This window comes from Kogia breviceps, chromosome 19, assembly GCF_026419965.1.
Source record: "Kogia breviceps isolate mKogBre1 chromosome 19, mKogBre1 haplotype 1, whole genome shotgun sequence".
Taxonomy (NCBI): domain Eukaryota; kingdom Metazoa; phylum Chordata; class Mammalia; order Artiodactyla; family Physeteridae; genus Kogia; species Kogia breviceps.
Genome location: NC_081328.1, coordinates 15,361,567 through 15,379,724, shown reverse-complemented (window position 1 = coordinate 15,379,724; position 18,158 = coordinate 15,361,567). Strand labels below are relative to the sequence as shown.

The window sequence follows — 18,158 nt, the reverse complement described above, 5'->3', positions numbered from 1 at the left end:
GTTCTCACTGGGTCCTATGCCCCACTGCACTCAGTTGCCCTGCAACCCAGGCTCCCCCTGGTGGAGGATTAAGGACAACACTAATAAGGGTTGGAACTGAAATTTAATATTAATTCAGAAAACGACCTCTGTAACAATCACTACAGTAGTGGGGGAGCAGGAATCCTAAGAATCAGGGCAAAAATGCAGCACATTTTATCTCTGGCTCTTGGAGATCTGTGAGAAGCTCAGAAAGTAGATTGGCCTCGTCACTGTCCATACCTAACACTCCTTGGCTGAGTTTCTGCAGTTGTGATCCGGAGGCTTGACAGACCTGTGCTGGCAAGGCCATTGCTCCGGAAAACCTGACAGGCTTGCCTCACTCCTTCCCCAGGCCCATGGAGGCCAGAAATGCCAATAGTTGGCCAGCACGAAGAGCCAAGCCACTTCTTTGACCCTGACGCTGGCCTTCCGCTCTGCACTTGGCAGAGGGTAAAGAGAACAAGAGTCCAGTCCAGCCCCCATCTCACTGGCTGAGTGACCTGGGAGACATCGGCCAAGCCCCAGCCTCAGGAAGGAGACAGATACTCTAGTTGAAGGGGCAGCTTCCTGGAAGGGCAGTAAGGACAGCAACCAAGGGCCCCTGCCGGGTCAAAAAGGGAGCCTGAGACCCTGGGGGCGGAAATGGCAAGGGGGGGCCAAACGTGTACTGGTTTACTGACCAAACCTCACATTCTAAACAACTTGTGTGACAGGCTAGGAAACTCCTCCAGACCTATGGCAGCTGAACACAGAGAGTTCCTGATGGAAAGGTTTACTGGAACACAGCGTAGGCAGGGCTTACGGGGAAGGCCACCCTTGGAGGAGTCCTACGTGGGTCTTCTGGAGAAAAGTTATACTCCACCCGCCAAAATAAGAACCCCACAATCAAAAGGTGCAAACAATTAAGAGACCCACTGTGGCCCATGACAGAGTTCTGCAGCAATTGTGGGAGGTGAGCTGTTCTTTGGGGTCCAAGCCTGGGTGCTTAGGGCCTCAGCTGGCCTACCAGTGAAGGCCTGAAGGTGGTGTCTTCTCATCTTTATTGCTTTCAAGGGAGAAGGGAGGGATCCGGACATCAAAGTGGGAACCATCAGGCCTCTCGAAGCGGAATGTGCCCCTGTGAGAGAAACTGGTTTAAAGGGAGTGAGGGTTGAAGCCTGGAGAGCCCTATGTCCTCAGCACCAGAACTGAGGCAGGATAAGACAGGCCTGGGCTCTCTTCTGCCTAGCTCATGCCAGGACAACACTGATCAGAGACCCAAGAGCCTATCCTGGCCCTACGTGAGAAGAAGAAACGAAGCTCTCCTGAATCTGGCCCTTAGATGCACCCTGCATAAGCTACCCAACTGTATGTTCAGGTTAAGGAGTGAAACACCAGGGAAAAAACCCAACTACGTGGGCAACTCAGTGCAGCGTCAAAGTCACCAGACCTCTCTGACCTAAGTCCTCATTCTACAAAATCACAGGGAACTGGAAAACAGTCATAAATCAGACAAGACCCACACAGCAATGAACAGCAGATAAGGCTCCACCTCAGGACTTCACTTGGTCCAGAGTTAACTGCAAGCTATAAGCTCTCACTTTTTCTGACCCGCAGTGTCCGTGGACTTGAGCTGCCCCTGCCCCAGCATGTGCTTACTCACCACATGTGCCCACTGGAAGCTTGCAGGGAGACGTGGCTGCTGTACTGGAATGCAGGCTGCTCCTTGGATAACACTGGTTCCTGTGAGGGTTCAGGCAAAAAAGGTCAGGCCACACAAGCTCCCTGTACCCCGGGGCCACATGCTGACTGCCAGTCTGGGCTGGATGCCCCCTCATGCCTCCCACCGTAACTGCCGACCAGCACCTTCCACAGCACAGCCAGTGACCTGGGCCTTTTATTCTGACCCTGGGAAAGATAATCTCAGACTGAATAGCTGAGGTTACAGGCAAAGGTGCTAAGCCCAGGATCTACTCTGTAAATACCCTGTCCAGCATCCATTCACTAAGTACCTAAGTGCCAGAAGCCACACTGTGCTCAGCAAACTTCTGCTAACTTAAGTCTGCTGGTAATCATAAGGTAATAGGTGTGATCCTAAGAAACGGAGATTTTGGTTAACTTGCCCAAAGTTATGCAGTAAATAAGCAACACAGTGGGCATCTGAAAACAGACTAACTCCAAAGCCCTGTTCTTTCTATCCCACGCTGCTTCCCCAACTCCCTGCTAACATGGATAAATGCCTGTTGAATGTGGTCCTCTCTCATGACTTTCTCAGGAGACGGGGTAGGGTAACGCAGGAATTGCAAAATCAGATCTCTTCAAGGACCAGCAAAGGATGTACACATGTAAAGAGGCAGAGGAAGGACGACCAGGAATGGTGGCGGGTCCATGCCTCACCCAAAGGCATCCCAATAGATTTTTTTTTTTTTTTTTTTTTTTTTTTTTTTTTTTTTTTGTGGTATGCGGGCCTCTCACTGCTGTGGCCTCTCCCGCTGCGGAGCACAGGCTCCGGACGCGCAGGCCCAGCGGCCATGGCTCACGGGCCCAGTCGCTCCGCGGCATGTGGGATCCTCCCGGACCAGGGCACGAACCCGTGACCCCTGCATCGGCAGGCGGACTCCCAACCACTGCGCCACCAGGGAAGCCCCCCAATAGATTTTTTTAAAAGGCTGGCAACCACAAGCTTTGATGGCAGACTCACTTGGATTCAAACCCAGGCCCTGCCTCTACTAGCTACAGGACCTTGGGCTAGTTAAACAACAGTCTCAATCTCAAGTCTCTTCATCTGTGAAATGCATTATAAGAAAACCGATCTCACAGGTGAGGTTTCTCACCCCAAACAGCCCTAAGCTTTCACACACTAAGCCTCTGTCCCTAACCACAGAGGAGGAGGAAACCATGCACTAAGCTCCTAGACCTGCTGGGCAGGACTAGAAACTGAGCATTATTGGCCCAAAGATGCTCACCCTGCCCACCACCCCTCGGCCCCGCACTGTCTCCAAGGTGCCGGATAGACTGAATATCCTCCAGTGTCGCTCCCGGAGCTGTACTACGTCACTGTCGAGGTTCTCCAAGCGGATGCAGTAACGCCACTGCAGGGGTAGGGGAGAGAGTTCACATCTGAGAAGGAACAGACCCTGGGCCAGCCCCCTTGGAATTCTAGGAGAGCAAAGGGCAACAAAGACTGACACCGGCACTGCACCGTCTCACCTCCCGCCCCCAGAGGTAAACCTGTCCACCTCCCAACCTGCACCCACAGGTACAACTCCTGAGCTCCCCTCCTCCCGAGGGAGACACTCACCCAGTAGACGTGGGAATTCTGGGCTTCCTGGGGGAAAAAAACACAAAGAATGTCAGGCCCAGAGGGCAGGAACAAGTCTATTCCAATCAACATATCTCCAAGGGAGTGGATGTATTCCAAGTACGTTGCAAAGACAGAACAAAGCCACAGGTATCTGTGGGTTGATGATGTCTCAACTATGGCCTACAAGCCCAGAGGGAGGCAGCCTCCCTTGGGTCCATCCCTGGCACCCTTCCTCTTCATCCTATCAAGATCACGAACAGAGCTGGATGCCAACAAAAACCAGCCCTGGGGCTCTTCCCTTTCTCACCACCCTCCCTGTCTTCCCCCACATTACTGCTGGTCCAGGTTGCTGTCCTCCTCTCGGCCTTCCCATATCCCAACCTTATTTCAACACTTGGAATGCTGTATGTTGGCCTCCCGCCACTACCATGAGCTCCTGAAAGGCAGGGGACAGGGTTTCATTTATATTTGTATCCCCAGGACCTAGCTTATGGCCAAGCGAGAAATAGCTCAATAAATGCATCAAAAGTGGAAAGATGAGCCTACACTGATTTAAACTAGTATGTGTATATTCTTCATAGACATGGCTCCCTTTGAGCCGGAAGAGAAGGAAGTGTCAGCCAGGAGGCCTCCTTCCTGGGATCTGAGAGTTTCCTTGCTCTAGGTCTTGGTGTCAGCTGTTGCAAAGAGGCTGCTCAACCCCAATCAATACATGCAGCACTTGAAAGCAGAACCACAGGCACATGGTTTAAATTTGGAACCCACACCAGCAGTCACTGGGGACACCACACAGAACCTGAGGGCCTAGCCCTGAGGGGAGGTCCCAGACTGGGCACATACCCTCATGCCCATGTAGAAGGGGATGACGGTGACACGGATGTTCTCAGTTGTTTCCCGGTGGACATCGGAGAGCTCCAGCCAGGGGTGATTCTTCTCTTGCCAGGCCCGTAGCGTCTCCCGAGCCGCAAAAGGGGGTGCTGGGGCAAGAGCTCGACTGGTTAGTCCAGGCCAGTGTACAGGGCGTTACACCCTGCCCAACTGCTCCTCCTGGAAAACCCTTTCCAGTGGTGGTCCAGGTAAACAAGACACCCAAACATGAGCAAAAGCACAGGCTGGAAGAACGCAGAGAACTGCCTACCAAGGATAAGCCCTGAGGAGGTATGTGACCTCAGAGGAAGAGAAATGGACTGGGAGTTAGGAGCCCTGGTTTTCAGACCTCACTCTGCCACTACCTAGCAACCTGGAGTCCCTTCTCATCATCCCTGAGTGTGTTTCCATATCTGTGAGGAGGAGATAATAGCCATCTACCTGACAGGTCTAATGGGAGATTAAATAAGATTGTAGAAATAGAGCTTTGAAATTGCTTCTTGGATATTCTCTTTGAAGAAAGGGCCCTCCCACTCCATCTTCCCTCTATGATAGAAGTTACCTTTTGTCTGGTCATATAGAAGAAATCTTTCAAAGAGCTCGTGTTGGATGGGAACCTGATCAGTGGAGGTATAGGGGAGGATGTCTTCATGGCTGACATAATCCAGGCCTGGCAGAGAGACAGAGACAAAGAGACAGTGAAACTCACATAGGAGGGGGTGAGGAATGGGGCCGAAAAGAAACACAATTCCTGGCCTTACGGCAGGGTGGGACAACCCTGGCACCACTGCTCTCAGCATCTATACTCCCTCCCAGCAGATTAAAGGGCAGCAGAAAGGCGTCAGAATCCTCTCCCTGAGACACACCAGACCCCACTCATCGACAGGCACCACTCAGATGCTTCTTACTCACCTGGGATGGCATAGAGGGCCCGGCTGTCATCATGGTTAGCCAAGAAAGTCACAGCTTCTGTCTGAGATCTCTGAGACTAAGGCAAGAAGCGAGTCAGAGATTTTCTCGGTCACTATCCAGTCCTGAGGACTTAGGGCCCAGTGCTGATCTGGGCCTGTCGGACCCCCTCCTTAGTCCCCATCACGGTTCAGGGCTTTCCCACGGAAAGGAACCCCAGGCGCAACCATCTTGCTTACTTACTATATGTGGACAGTCTCGGGCATCAATCAGCACCTGATAGTAGGTGTGAGTTTTGCCTTTCACCTCCTTCGAGCCGTGGCCGGCAGGGTTCTCTGCTCTATGGCGCAGGAGAAGCAGCCCAAAATCAACCCCAGAGAAACAGAAGTAGTGCCTGCCCCAGCTCCCTACCACCCCCTCACCTAAACGGACTGGTGCCCAAGCTGAAGGAGCTTAGCACCAGCTGGGTAGCTGTTCAGCACACCCTGGCCCAGCATTCCTCAGTCAGGGACAAGCAACAGAGTGTGGTATAGAGTCATTATTTGTCTTACTCTCTGGATGCCTCTTAGAAAAAAAGGGCCAAGCTGAGAAAATCAAACTGCTGCCTTAATCTCTGGAGCCCAGAGCACCCCACTCTTCTCACATCCCAGGGGCTGTCTGTGATCATTTAATGGAGCTGGGCCTTTTCTTTTTTAATGTACTCTAGTGATGATAAGAGATTAAGGGAAAGATTCTAACTGAACATCAAGAAATCAAGAAGCCTAGTCCCCCAGATGCCCTCTGGGGTACTTATAATGCAAACTGAGAATGCCTTGGGAGAGCATCCTGGGGAGACCTAAAGGGACCCCCTAGCTTAAGAGTGTCCCTGGCACTCAGCACTTTTGTCTCCATGGGTATTAGTGCCAAGGGGGTGTTCTGGGACCGCTCCTAAGGCCCAGAAGGATGCTGTCTTCAGTGCTGGGACCCCAATTATGTATGTCTGCCATGATTCAGGCCTCCTGCTGAGGATACTGTGAGGCACAATGATAGGGAAACTTACTTTTCTGGAGCTACAGAAGCCACATCCCGGTCATACAGTCTGGCCTGCCAGGGAAACAGGACAACACCTCGGTAGCCAAAAACACTGTGAAGGAAAAGCTGGGAGAAAAGAGAGGCCTCAGTCAGTCTGCAGTCCAGCAGGTCCATCCAGGTGTGGCCCCGACCACTAAGCGGCACAGGTGGTGGCAACTCCAGCACAAGGTCTTGCTACTCTTTCCCTTGAACTCTGTGATCCACCCAGACCAACTCTGGAACATGCTTACTGCCTCTTTACCTGGCTGACTTCTACTCATCCTTTTTTTAAAAAAATTTATTTATTTTTGGCTGCATTGGGTCTTTGTTACTGTGCACGGGCTTTGGGGGCTACTCTTCGTTGCGGTGCGTGGGCTTCTCATTGTGGTGCCTTCTCTTGTTGCGGAGCACGGGCTCTACAGTGCAGGCTCAGTAGTTGTGGCACACAGGCTCAGTAGTTGTGGCTCACGGGCTCTAGAGCACAGGATCAGTAGTTGTGGTGCATGGGCTTAGTTGCTCTGCGGAATGTGGGATCTTCCCAGACGAGGGCTCAAACCCGTGTCCCCTTCAATGATAGGCAGATTCTTACCCACTGCGCCACCGGGGAAGCCCCTACTCATCCTTTAGGCCATAGCTGAGGCCTCTAGGAAGCCTTCCCTCACCTCCCCTCCAGTTAGCATACTGTACAGCCGTTGACCATTTGCATATTGTAATTCCCTTCTAGACTGTCTACTCCATGAAGGCATTGCTTTCTGATTTAACACCAATGCATAAAGCTTAGTCCATTTTAGGCATACGGGAAAAAAAAAAAAGTTGAATAACCAAAAACTCCTCCTTACCTACAAGGGGCCTAAATCTATCTCAGTGGATCTGGCACAAAGCTGACACAGAAAAAGAGCCTCACACCCACAGCTTACTTCACTGCAATCAGTTCAACTATGACAAAGCATCAGAAAGCAGGTTTGCTTTTCTGAAAGCTCCCTCCACTGGCTTCCCACCAGCCACTATGTTAGATGACTCTTCAGCAACAGGACTCTCTCCTCAATACAGTCCAAACCATCTCTGTCCACACTAACTTGGAAACAGAACCCAATGACACATGAAATGTATTCAAATCCAGGAAAACAGAAAACCCGTCTTAAAAAAAAAAAGAAAAAAAAAAAACTTGATTCTGGTCTGGCACCAAACATCAAGGCAGAAAACCATAACTTTCAGGCCTGTGACCAAATCTGACCCTTTCAGGAGCAGAGCACACAGTGAAAATGAAAGATGACGCAGCCCAGCACTCACCTGCCCAGTCTCATATTTTCCGTTCTGTTTTGGCACCTCAAACACACCAACTGTCTCCAAAACTTTGCCCTCTGGTCGGTTTCTGATTAGGAAGGAAAAGAACAAGCAACTGAACAGCTAAGAAGTGAAGGGTACTAATCCATCAGTAAAAGCTACTAGGATACTGAGGGGCCAGGGCAATGACAGCAGAGAAGGGTCGCAGCAGTGGGGCCAGCTGAAGCAGGTAAGGGTCCTGCCAAGCCACCACTCCACAGAGATTCTGCCTTTCCTCCTTTGAGGTCCAGCCACAGATGCCTCCATAAGATCTGACTGCCCCCAGATCACTTTCTTCTCTCCTGACTCTCAGCATTCCTCATATCATGCCCTCAGACCCTGCTTAATTGTACCCCTTGCCTCCATTCCTTCCCTGACCCACTCTCCTGAACTCCCACAGCATTTTAACTGCCCTTTCCACCTTGCACTTCAGTTATGTGTGTCTCTGTCTTATCTCCATTAGAGACTGCAAGTTCTCTGGGAGCAATGCCTGTGTCTGATTAGCCTGTGCTCCCTCTCAAAGCCTAGTGTATAAACGGTGCTCAAAAAATACTTATTTTGTGTTATAATTCCATGTCCATCTCCCCCTCTAAACTGCATCCTCACTCCTGCACTACACCTAGTATTATTCTCTCAATCTAGTTTTTGTTCAGATTTAATCAGTTTTCACAGGAGCCTTAAATTGGAAATAGCTATCATCTCTCCTCAGTGTCCGTGTCTAATCTCACCCACTAAAAGGTCAGCTCTTACAGTGGTCTCTCCGGACAGGGCTGCTCTTTCTCGAGGTCCTTCAAAGCACTGTTTTCTTACTATTTTGGAGATGCGAACTTTATGCTTCCTGCCACTTGATTCACCGGCCCCAATTTGATCTGCCTGGCCCATTCCTAGAGACACTGCTCACACCATCCCCACTGCTCACACCCCCTTCCCCAAGTCACATGAAGAGAAAGTGTGTCTCCAAGGTCACATTGAAACCTGGGACCCACGCAGGGCGCAGATTCGGGTCCTGTTTCCCACTTCTAGCATCTTTCTGCGGGAGGCCTTGGCCCAGTCACGGGCTGGGGGAAAGCCCTAGGGCTTCATTAAAGGGCTGCCCACTAACAGCGGCGCTCGGATTCCCGCATTCGGGGAAGTAAGATTCGCTCTGGGAGGGTTACTAGTTCCTCCTCAGAGCCAGCCCTGCACAACCCAGGGCTCTGGGCCGCGCTCCCTCGTCCGCTCCTGGCACGCGTCGCGGGCAGCGCAGTCGGCTCCCGGCCGGAACCCTCTCCCGGGTCGAACTCCAATCACCCCCAGCCGGCCGGGTTCCCTGGCCTCCCCTCTGGCCCGGGACACGCTCCCTGGGCTCCGGGCTCGGCACCCGTGCTTCGTCCCTCACCGGGACGAGAGGTGCCTCCGCGTCGTCGTGGTCGCCACTGGTGGGAAGGTCCCAGCTCCACCCGCCGCACAGAGCGGCCTTGGCCCTCGGGCCCCGGTCAGCGACCGGGACCACCAGCGACTGCCCACGGTCAGGGCCCGCCGGGCCACACAGCCCGCCATGTCCCGCCCGAATACCCGCTGGGCTGCTGACACAGGGCCCGACCCGCCGCCGGGCGGCGATCCGCCCCCGCCCCACACTGCCCCGCGCCGCTTCCCCGCCCCCTTAGCCCTCTGCCCCGCCCCGCGAGTTTCGCGCTCCTTCCGGCAGAGGCGGACGGAAGTCCCGGCCCGGGGTCACCTGACCTTAAAGTCGGCTAATCATGGCGTCTTGCTTGTTAGCTGGCGAGCGACTTGTACGCGCCTTGGGCCCCGGCGGGGAGCTGGAGCCAGAGCAGCTGCCCGGGAAGCTGCGGGCAGAGCTTGAGGCCGTGCTAGGGAAGAAGCACAAGGGCGGCGATCGCCCGGCTGGCCCCGCTCGCCTGGTTTCTTTCCGCCTGATCCGGGAACTGCATCAGTACCTGAGAGAAAGGGGTGAGCCCCAGTCTCCAGTCCAGAGTCGCCTCCTTTTTTGCCAGAGTTTAGTCTCTCCTGAGGTCTTTCTTCCTACCTCTAGCATTCTTATGAGGGATGTATCTGTTGCGGAACCAAACTCGCGGCTTGCATTACTCTCAGCAAAGACAATCTACTGAGGCAGGGTTGTGGTGAAGGAAAGTACAGTGTTCAATGCAGGGTGCCAAGCAAGGGAGTGGGAGACAAGCCTCAGATCCATTTCAGCTTGGTCTCTGAGTTACGGGGTTTTCGTTTAAGGGAGAAGAACAAAGAGGCTGGGAATAATCACTGTCATGTGACATTTCCTAATTGTTGTTTTGCGAGTCAGGATGTCTCTGATTTCGGATTCTCAGGCCAGGTGGTCCATGGCTCCGGCGTCTCTTAGCTTACCTTGCCCTGGAGAAACAACCTGAGTTTGCAGGTTAATGATGATATCTATAACAGCACTTTTAGTACATTAAAGGTGTTATCAGCAATAGCGGTTTTAGTCACCTGACTCTGGTTCATTAGTATTGTTAGCAAAGGACTGAGGTTAGAGGGGACAAGAAAGGGAATAAAGTTTTGGATAGAGAGATTAATTATAAACTCAGTAAGGGAACTCAGTTTTAGGGGGACTGGGTTTCAAATCCATCACTCTCCTTCACCCATGGAATGATCATCTGGCCAACCCAAGAGTCACCTCATAAACCCTGGGGAACCCACTCCCTTCATAATTTCCATGGGAATTCTTCGTGGATGACAAAATTTACTTGTGCAGTTTCTGTTCTCTTGAGCCTCCTCTTTACTTCCAGGCCCACTTAGGCCCACCTGACCCTTGAGGAAGTCCAAGTTCTAACCCAATACCACTTCACAGGTTCAGTTTCTTTCTTTTAAGCCACACTAAAAAACAACTTAGCATAGAGAGCTTGCCCTGTTTGGGAAACTGGATTTCTTAGCAAGAGTGCCAAATCTGATGGTTTTTTGTTTGTTTGTTTTGTTTTGTTTTGGCTGCGCCGCTCAGCTTGTGGGATCTTAGCTCCCCAATCAGGGATTGAACCTGGGCCCTCAACAGTGAAAGTGCAGAGTCCTAACCACTGGACCACCAGGGAATTCCCTAATGGGATTTTTTGGTTTGTTTTTGTTTTTAGATAAAGGATGTTGGAAAAGTGTGTTGAAAGATCTGAACTGGTAGTAGCATCTGAGTTCTAGTCCTAACTCTGCTATTAACTCTTCTTGGAGAAGTCATTTCTCTTCATTGGGGCAGTAGGACTAACTGACATGTAAGGTCTTTTGCTGGAATTAACAGCCTACCCAGAAGTGTGAAAGGTAGATTCTTCAATTATTGGAACTAAAAGAGACCTTAGAGATCATCTAGTACAGTGTCCTGTGAGTATTTGCCACCACTACGCCTTAAACCTATTTAGGGCAAGTTCTGCTGTGGCCACAGAAATTACCTAACTTAAAGGCAAATATAAATGGCTTACATGTTATTGGCTGTGACATTGGTTTGGTAATTGAGAGCCAACAATTAAAGTCAGTATGTAGCACTAGGAGATACTTATGTGGGATTGTCCTAGTTTCTTCCCAGTTTAAAGTGATCCTGGAGATGAATTGATATAGGCATGGCCATGCTTTATTTTGGTAGAAAGAACTGAAGAGCTAGACCCTTCTCTGATGTTAATCCTTCAACCTCAGCTCTATGCATCATTATGGAAATCTTTTCTTCCTAGGTTCCACACTATACCTTCATGAGCTCCTAGAAGGCAGTGAAATCTATCTCCCAGAGGTTGTGAAGCCTCCTCGGGTATGTAAGGGATATATTTGTGAGAGTGGGTGTCGGTTGAGTTGGGTTTACTCATGATACATCCAAATTTATGAATCAACATTTGGGCTCAAAAATTTGTCTTTTAAATCCTTGAATGCTGGGGTGGGGGAACCAGGTATTGTCCTCCTAGTCTGATAGCTTGGAAAACTGAAATTTAAAATTAAAAAAAAAAAAGTTTCCAAAGCACTGGAGGCAGAACTGGTGCACGGGTCTTCTTAGCAGTACTTTGTCCCCTGAAACTAGTGATTGTGACATGCTTTCTAACAAGCTGGGAATATCATTCTTCTCATTTGATTTTTCTGCCTCAGAACCCAGAGCTAGTTGCCCGTCTGGAGAAGATTAAGATACAGCTGGCCAATGAGGAATATAAGCGGATCACCCGCAATGTCACCTGTCAGGTAAGGGCCCGCTCTTCAGTACATGGACTGTGTAGCCCCTGAAAGCAGGGCCCTGCTCTGGGAAGAGGTACAGATGAAAGAAGCAACATAGAAACTTGGTTTGTATACAATTAAGGGACTGTAGAAGCTCTGTGCTGCGTACAAGCCAAATACAATTCCCAACTCATTTACTGAGACTCTGGGCTCAGATAGTGACTGATTTTTAAAGGTTGTAGAGGGTGGGGATGAGCCTGGAGCCATTCTTCTGACAGGGCTCCCTCCTATTCTCTGTATGCTCCTGCCCCAGAGCAGGAGAGGGGTACAGGGGTACTGGGAACCTATGTCTCTCCTCTGAAATGCTTGACCTGTGGTGCAGAGAAGAATCCAACTGGTCCTAGACAAAATCCATGGAGAAGGCAGAACTAATGTGTTGGGTAATAAAGAGGGCTGAGCCCAGACTGACAAATGAATACTTGCTGGGCTGCCTCTGAGCTGCTTCCATTCTGAAATCCTTTGCTTTTTCTTTTTCCCAGGATTCAAGGCATGGTGGAACCCTCAGTGACCTGGGAAAGCAAGGTGAGGTACTAGGAAATCAGGCTGCTAAAGCCTCTCCCTGGGACTGGTCAGTCATGGCCCTCCTTCCCACTCCAGTGCTCTGGGTTTAAGCCTGAGCTATTCAGGCTTGCTGATGGAGGGAAACCCAGCTGAGGGGGGAGGCAGCCATGAGATAAAAGGGCCTCTTGGAGGATGCTGACCTAACGGTTTCTTCCCTGGGCTCCTCCCCCAAAGTGAGGTCAGTGAAGGCTCTGGTCATCACCATCTTTAACTTCATTGTCACGGTGGCAGCTGCCTTCGTCTGCACTTACCTTGGAAGCCAGTATATCTTCACAGAAATGACCTCGGTGAGTAGGTACTGGTCAGGGCAGGGTGCCCCAGGTGGGAATGTTAGTGGGAAAGGGAGGATGTATGTGAAAATGCCTTGAACAGGTTAGGTATTTATGTGATAAACAAGGGGGACATTAGATCTATCCAGCAGTCATAGGGGTAGGTAATAACCTCAAGAGAATCCAGATCCTCTTTCCTTCCCTTCCCCACAACTTATGGGCTGGGTTGAGGTCCTCTCCATCCTTATTAGGTGCTAGAGGCTGCAGAGCTGGAAGCTGGCCTGCATCCCCTAAGCCTGGTTCTCGCACTTCCCAGCAGGTACTGGCAGCATTGATCGTGGCCTCTGTGGTGGGTCTGGCTGAGCTGTACATCATGGTGCGGGTGATGGAAGGTGAGCTGGGAGAGCTGTAACCGTGCTTCCTCATCAAAGTCTGGAGACTCCAGGCTCCCAGCTGCCAATCACTGATTCTCAGTCAACCCATCAGGCTCTTTGTACTCAGCTCCGGTTAGTCAGAGGGCCGAGCCAAGACCACGTGCTGTTCCTGCAGGGAGCCTCATCCTCTGTCAATTTACAGAGTGGGCGGTAGAGGAGACTCAGACAACGACTGGAAAGAACTGGTCTTTCTGTACATTCTCCTGAACCCGGTGCCCATCTGCCTTCTACAGTCCATTCTGGGCATTGCTGCAGCTGGGTTGTTTTTTTTTTTTCCTTTGGAAGTAAAGAGAATCCAGGCCTTTCCAGAAGTAGACCATACTGCCTTGAACTTGCCCAGGTGCAGAAATCAGTGGTCATCCTTACTCCACACATCTTGATGCAGACCTGTAATTTAGATCAGAAGACTCCAAGAAAGCAGAAGGGATTCCCTTTCTTCGGTTTGTGCTGGAAGAGGAACCAATTAGAGGACATCAAATAAGAGAAAGCCGGGTGGTATAGGATGGTGGAATCAGAAGCAAGGCAGCTACATTTTTGGAATCTTAGTTTCTGTCTTCATCTTCTTCCTTCTGCTTGCCTTGCTCAGATTTTCTATATGCTTCTGCCCGTCTCCACCACTCACCAGCCCTCCTTAAACCTCCCACCTTCCTATCACCCTTTGCTCTGCTTCCCAAAATGAAAACAGTTCAGATAGCAAAACAGTATGTTTGCTTTTAATTGCAAAACCCCTTGTGCTTGTTTGTATTTGTGGGGAGAGTGTGCCTACTGTGAATTGTCTCACCTAATAAAGGGAAACATTCTTGGTAGACAGGGGACTATTTTCAGATTTAACTATCTGTGTAATTATATAAATATGAGTATACACTTTATAATATATATGATATGTGTACATATTGTTGTACATAAGCCTAATGTAGGTTATTTTATGTGGATTCTTAAATATGTTTGGGTAAGTGCAAAACAATATGTAAAAGTTCACAGTTGACTAATTGTTTTACATGATTGCTTTTTGTCTTCACAACAATCCTGGAGGTTGGAAAAGGAAGTGGTTTTAGGCCCCTTTTCCAGAAGGCAAAATTGAGGCTGAGAGAGGTCAAATGATCAACTTCGGTCTTTCCTTTGTTAAATGGAGCCAAGGACTCCTAGGTTGTTCTGAAGTCTCTATGTAATGTTAAACTTCTGAGAACTTAGGTTAGTGGTGTATTGATAGAATCTGTATAAGACATTTAGAAATTATAGCAGCATTATTATTTATCCAATAAATATTTATTGTATCCAGTGTATTCTTGTTTCAAATCTCACGACAACACAAAAGCCCAGAGATTTCCATAGTTGTGAGAATTGGTCAGGGTCTGCCTCTAATGGTGGATTCTGTCTTTCCGTTTGTTCAGTATATGAGCTCCCATGGTCTTTTTTTTTCCCCAGGACACTATTCTGTTCTTAGAAATTATACACTCATTGGCTCAGTAGATGTTTCCTCTACAATATTGCCAATTTCTTGAATTATAGCAAGTCAGCCTCTCAGGGCAATATTCTGCATGAGAGAGAGGGAGGGCTTAGGCCCTTCTGTTACACCTCAGATAACTTTGTTGAGAAATCTTAGGATTTCTATTGTTGATTGGAAGAAATGTGAACTGTGAGAAAAAACACAGGTGGCATTTTACAGTGTTTCTAGCAACCCAGACTGTTTAAAATTGAGTTAAAAAACTACACCGAGGGCTTCCCTGGTGGCGCACTGGTTGAGAGTCTGCCTGCCGATGCAGGGGACATGGGTTCGTGCCCTGGTCCGGGAAGATCCCACATGACGCGGAGCGGCTGGGCCCGTGAGCCATGGCCGCTGAGCCTGCGCGTCCGGAGCCTGTGCTCCGCAACGGGAGAGGCCACAACAGTGAGAGGCCCGCATAACGCAAAAAAAAAAAAAAAAAAAGCTACACCGAGTCACTCATTGCTCCTGATAAGCAAAGCCAAGCCAGATTTTTAGAATTCTTGTAGACATCGTCCCTTCTCAAGTGACTGGGTCTTGCAAATGGAAAGAGCTTTAACCTTCAGACCAATATCTATGCTATGTGCTTAAAAAATCTATTTGAATTATTTGCTTTGGTCTGTATTCCATTCTCCACCTTTGACAATGAATATCTCTGGGGTATATGGGCCGAGAACAGTAAGAAAAATGAGGGAAAAAATACACAGATTTTTTTCCTGAAACATTAAATCAGAACAGAGAACCAGGGACTTCCCTGATGGCACAGTGCCCTGGTCTGGGAAGATCCCGCATGCCACAGAGCAACTAAGCCTGTGCACCACAACTATTGAGCCCACGTACTGCAACTACTGAAGCCCACGTGCTTAGAGCCTGTGCTTCGCAACAAGAGAAGCCACCGCAATGAGAAGCCTGCGCACCACAACGAAGAGTAGCCCCTGCTTGCCGCAACTAGAGAAAGCCAGCACGTAGCAACAAACACCCGACACAGCCAAAAATAAATAAATAAACAACAGAACCACAGAATTTTTAAATGCCACAAAAACTTAGATTAATTTTCCCAACCAAGCAATTCACAAAGACACTAATATTCAGGAGGATCACCCGGCCTGTCCAAGGCCACAGAGCTTATTAGAGCCAAAACTAGAACCCCTGGTCCTTGGCTGTCATGTCACCATTCTCCACACTTAACACTATTCAGTCTCTTCCTAAAGTTAGAAAATTGGTCAAATGAAAGTACATATGAAGTACTAACATGGAGTGGGAACTCATTCTCACCATGTGCTTAATAATTGTTAGCTCTTTTTTTCTCTTCCTGACCTTCAGGAGTCTGAGGTTGAAGTATGCATTGTGTCTGATGCAGTTCCTAGTTTTCTATATTCTCTCTCCTTTCTTTTACTTCATGCTTAGGGTGCTCGAGGGAAGAGTGGAGAATACTGCCTATACTTTTGTGGGGTCACTATTAAGCTTTGGTGTTAGGGAGCCTGACAACTCATGTGCCATAAGACAGACTTGGGGATTAAACTGATCATGACTTTGCTCTTTGGCTTTAGTCAGTAATATAGAACCATCCTCCATTTCAACTCTTCTTAGAGGAAAACATTTCACACACTGACCTAAAGATATCTGGACAGTTCTGATCTACATCAGGGATCAGCAAAAAGAGGTGTTTAAAAAATATGTAGGGGGCTTCCCTGGTGGCGCAGTGGTTGGGAGTCCGCCTGCCGATGCAGGGGACACGGGTTCGTACCCCGGTCCGGGAAGATCCCACATGCCGAGGAACGGCTGGGCCAGTGAGCCGTGGCCACTGAGCCTGCGTGTCCGGAGCCTGTGCTCCGCAACGGGAGAGGCCACAGCGGTGAGAGGCCCGCGTACCACACACACACACACAAAAAAGTAGGGACTTCCCTGTTGGCACAGTGGTTGGGAGTCTGCCTGCCAGTGCGGGGGACACGGGTTCAGGGCCTGGTCCCGGGGGATCCCACATGCAGCAGAGCGGCTACGCCCATGCGCCACAACTACTGAGCCCGCATGCCTGGAGCCCGTGATCCGCAACAGGACACCACAGTGAGAGGCCTGCGCACCGCGGTGAGTAGTGGCCCCCGCTCGCCGCAGCTAGAGAGGTCCCACGCGTAGCAACAAAGACCCAAGGCAGCCAAAAATAAATAAATAAATAAATAATCAGTTTATAAAAAATAAAAAGTATCTAAAAAAAGCAAACAAGCAAACCAACAACCCTTTTTTTTTTTTTTTTTTTGCAGTATGCGGGCCTCTCACTGCTGTGGCTTCTCCCATTGCGGAGCACAGGCTCCGGACGCGCAGGCTCAGCGGCCATGGCTCACGGGCCCAGCCGCTCCGCGGCACGTGGGATCTTCCCGGACCGGGGCATGAACCCGTGTTTCCTGCATCGGCAGGCGGATTCTCAACCACTGCGCCACCAGGGAAGCCCAACCGACAACCCTTTTAGAAAGCAATTTATCTCAGCCATAAAAAAGAATGAAATAATGCTATTTGCAGCAACAGGGATGGACCTAGAGATTATCATACTAAGTGAGGTAAGTTAGAGAAAGATATCATATAATATCACTTATATGTGGAATCTAAAAAAATGATACAAATGAATTTATTTACAAAACAGAAACAGATTCCCAGACTTAGAAAACAAACTTACGGTTACCAAAGGGGAAAGAGTTAGGGGAGGGATAAATTAGGAGGTTGGGATTAACATATACACACTTCTATATATAAAGTAGATAAATCAACAGGGACTTACTGTGTACCACGGGGAACTATACTCAATATCTTGTAATAACCTATAATGGAAAATAATCTGAAAAAGAATAGATATATCTATATGTATAACTGAATCACTTTGCTGTACACCTGAAACTAACACAACATCGTAAATCAACTATATTCCAGTATAAAATTTTTTAAAAAATGTTAAAGCACCAAAACCAAATAAAGTTCAATAGGATCCCCCTAAAAATAAATAAAAATAAAAGCTACCCACACAAAAAAGTGATTTATCAATATCTGTAAGTGATGTTTGTAATACATGCCAGTGTTTACCTCAGAGTTACATCTAATAATAAAATTCTATATCGGAGGGAATTCCCTGGCAGTCCAGTGGTTAGGACTCTGCATTTCCATTGCAGGGAGCATGGGTTTGATCCCTGGTTGGGGAACTAAGATCTTGCAAGCCGCGTGGTGCAGCCCAAAAAAAATTTTTAAAAAGGGAAAGATGAAAGTTGATAATTTATCAACTCCAGGGTGAGAAGGGTGAGAAGCATTGAACTGGGCAGACATGAGCCTTCACTTCACAGGCAACATGGAGACATCATGGTTAGGACTTGGTGCTCCATGGGACTGGGTTCAATCCCTGGTTGGGGAACTAATATCTTGCAAGCTGAGCGGTGCGGCCAAAAAAAAAAAAAAATTCTATATTGGATTCAACTTAAAAATCAGCAGTAAGATGATTAAGTAGATTACAGTAATAAATACATTTTAAAATAAAAATTATTATACAAAGATATTATTGTGCAAAATAAGGTGTTATACAACCCTGAAACATGAGGAAAAAAAAAAAAAAGCTGGGCTTCCCTGGTGGCGCAGTGGTTGAGAGTCCGCTTGCCGATGCAGGGGACGCAGGTTCGTGCCCCGGTCTGGGAAGATCCCACTATGCCGTGGAACGGCTGGGCCCGTGAGCCATGGCCGCTGAGCCTGCGCGTCCGGAGCCTGTGCTCCGTAACGGGAGA

The 18,158-nt window shown here is 49.1% G+C and overlaps 2 protein-coding genes across 6 annotated transcripts; one reads left to right on the top strand and one right to left on the bottom strand.

Moving 5' to 3' along the window:
• Nucleotides 1–84: 84 nt before the first annotated feature.
• On the bottom strand, nt 85–9,099 carry POLDIP2 (DNA polymerase delta interacting protein 2). 4 transcript variants are annotated; one of them, XM_059047366.2, is made up of 11 exons: nt 8,832–9,099; nt 7,421–7,502; nt 6,120–6,217; nt 5,324–5,420; nt 5,084–5,159; nt 4,734–4,841; nt 4,145–4,281; nt 3,302–3,328; nt 2,967–3,092; nt 1,664–1,743; nt 85–1,138 (listed from the first exon to the last, which is right to left on the bottom strand). In XM_059047366.2, the coding sequence occupies exons 1-11, from the start codon at nt 8,990–8,992 to the stop codon at nt 1,024–1,026; spliced, it is 1,107 nt and encodes a 368-aa protein (XP_058903349.1). In that variant the 5' UTR covers nt 8,993–9,099; the 3' UTR covers nt 85–1,023. The 4 variants fall into 4 exon arrangements, with proteins under 4 accessions (XP_058903349.1, XP_058903348.1, XP_066876524.1 ...); XM_059047365.2 differs by having other exon boundaries at nt 85–1,150; nt 8,832–9,065; XM_067020423.1 differs by lacking the exon at nt 2,967–3,092 and having other exon boundaries at nt 85–1,150; nt 8,832–9,065.
• Nucleotides 9,100–9,121: 22 nt separating this feature from the next.
• TMEM199 (transmembrane protein 199) lies at nt 9,122–14,194 on the top strand. Of its 2 annotated transcripts, none has more exons than XM_059047373.2 (6): nt 9,122–9,403; nt 11,131–11,204; nt 11,534–11,623; nt 12,136–12,178; nt 12,392–12,504; nt 12,803–14,194. In XM_059047373.2, exons 1-6 carry the CDS (start codon nt 9,193–9,195, stop codon nt 12,896–12,898), a joined length of 627 nt encoding a protein of 208 aa, XP_058903356.1. In that variant the 5' UTR covers nt 9,122–9,192; the 3' UTR covers nt 12,899–14,194. The 2 variants fall into 2 exon arrangements, with proteins under 2 accessions (XP_058903356.1, XP_058903357.1); XM_059047374.2 differs by having other exon boundaries at nt 9,147–9,403; nt 12,806–14,194.
• The last annotated feature ends 3,964 nt before the right edge of the window (nt 14,195–18,158 follow it).

What these genes read in the sequence shown, in the direction of transcription:
- TMEM199 (XM_059047373.2), top strand. Translation starts at nt 9,193, where the DNA reads ATGGCGTCTTGCTTGTTAGCTGGCGAGCGACTTGTACGCGCCTTGGGC. An exon ending in AGGTTGTGAAGCCTCCTCGG is followed by an intron (nt 11,205 to 11,533) that starts GTATGTAAGGGA and finishes TTTCTGCCTCAG; the next exon opens with AACCCAGAGCTAGTTGCCCG. An exon ending in CCCGCAATGTCACCTGTCAG is followed by an intron (nt 11,624 to 12,135) that starts GTAAGGGCCCGC and finishes TCTTTTTCCCAG; the next exon opens with GATTCAAGGCATGGTGGAAC.
- POLDIP2 (XM_059047365.2), bottom strand. Translation starts at nt 8,992, where the DNA reads ATGGCGGGCTGTGTGGCCCGGCGGGCCCTGACCGTGGGCAGTCGCTGG. An exon ending in CCCGAGACTGTCCACATATA is followed by an intron (nt 5,160 to 5,323) that starts GTAAGTAAGCAA and finishes TTCTTGCCTTAG; the next exon opens with TCTCAGAGATCTCAGACAGA. An exon ending in GCCGAGGGGTGGTGGGCAGG is followed by an intron (nt 1,744 to 2,966) that starts GTGAGCATCTTT and finishes GAACCCTCACAG; the next exon opens with GAACCAGTGTTATCCAAGGA.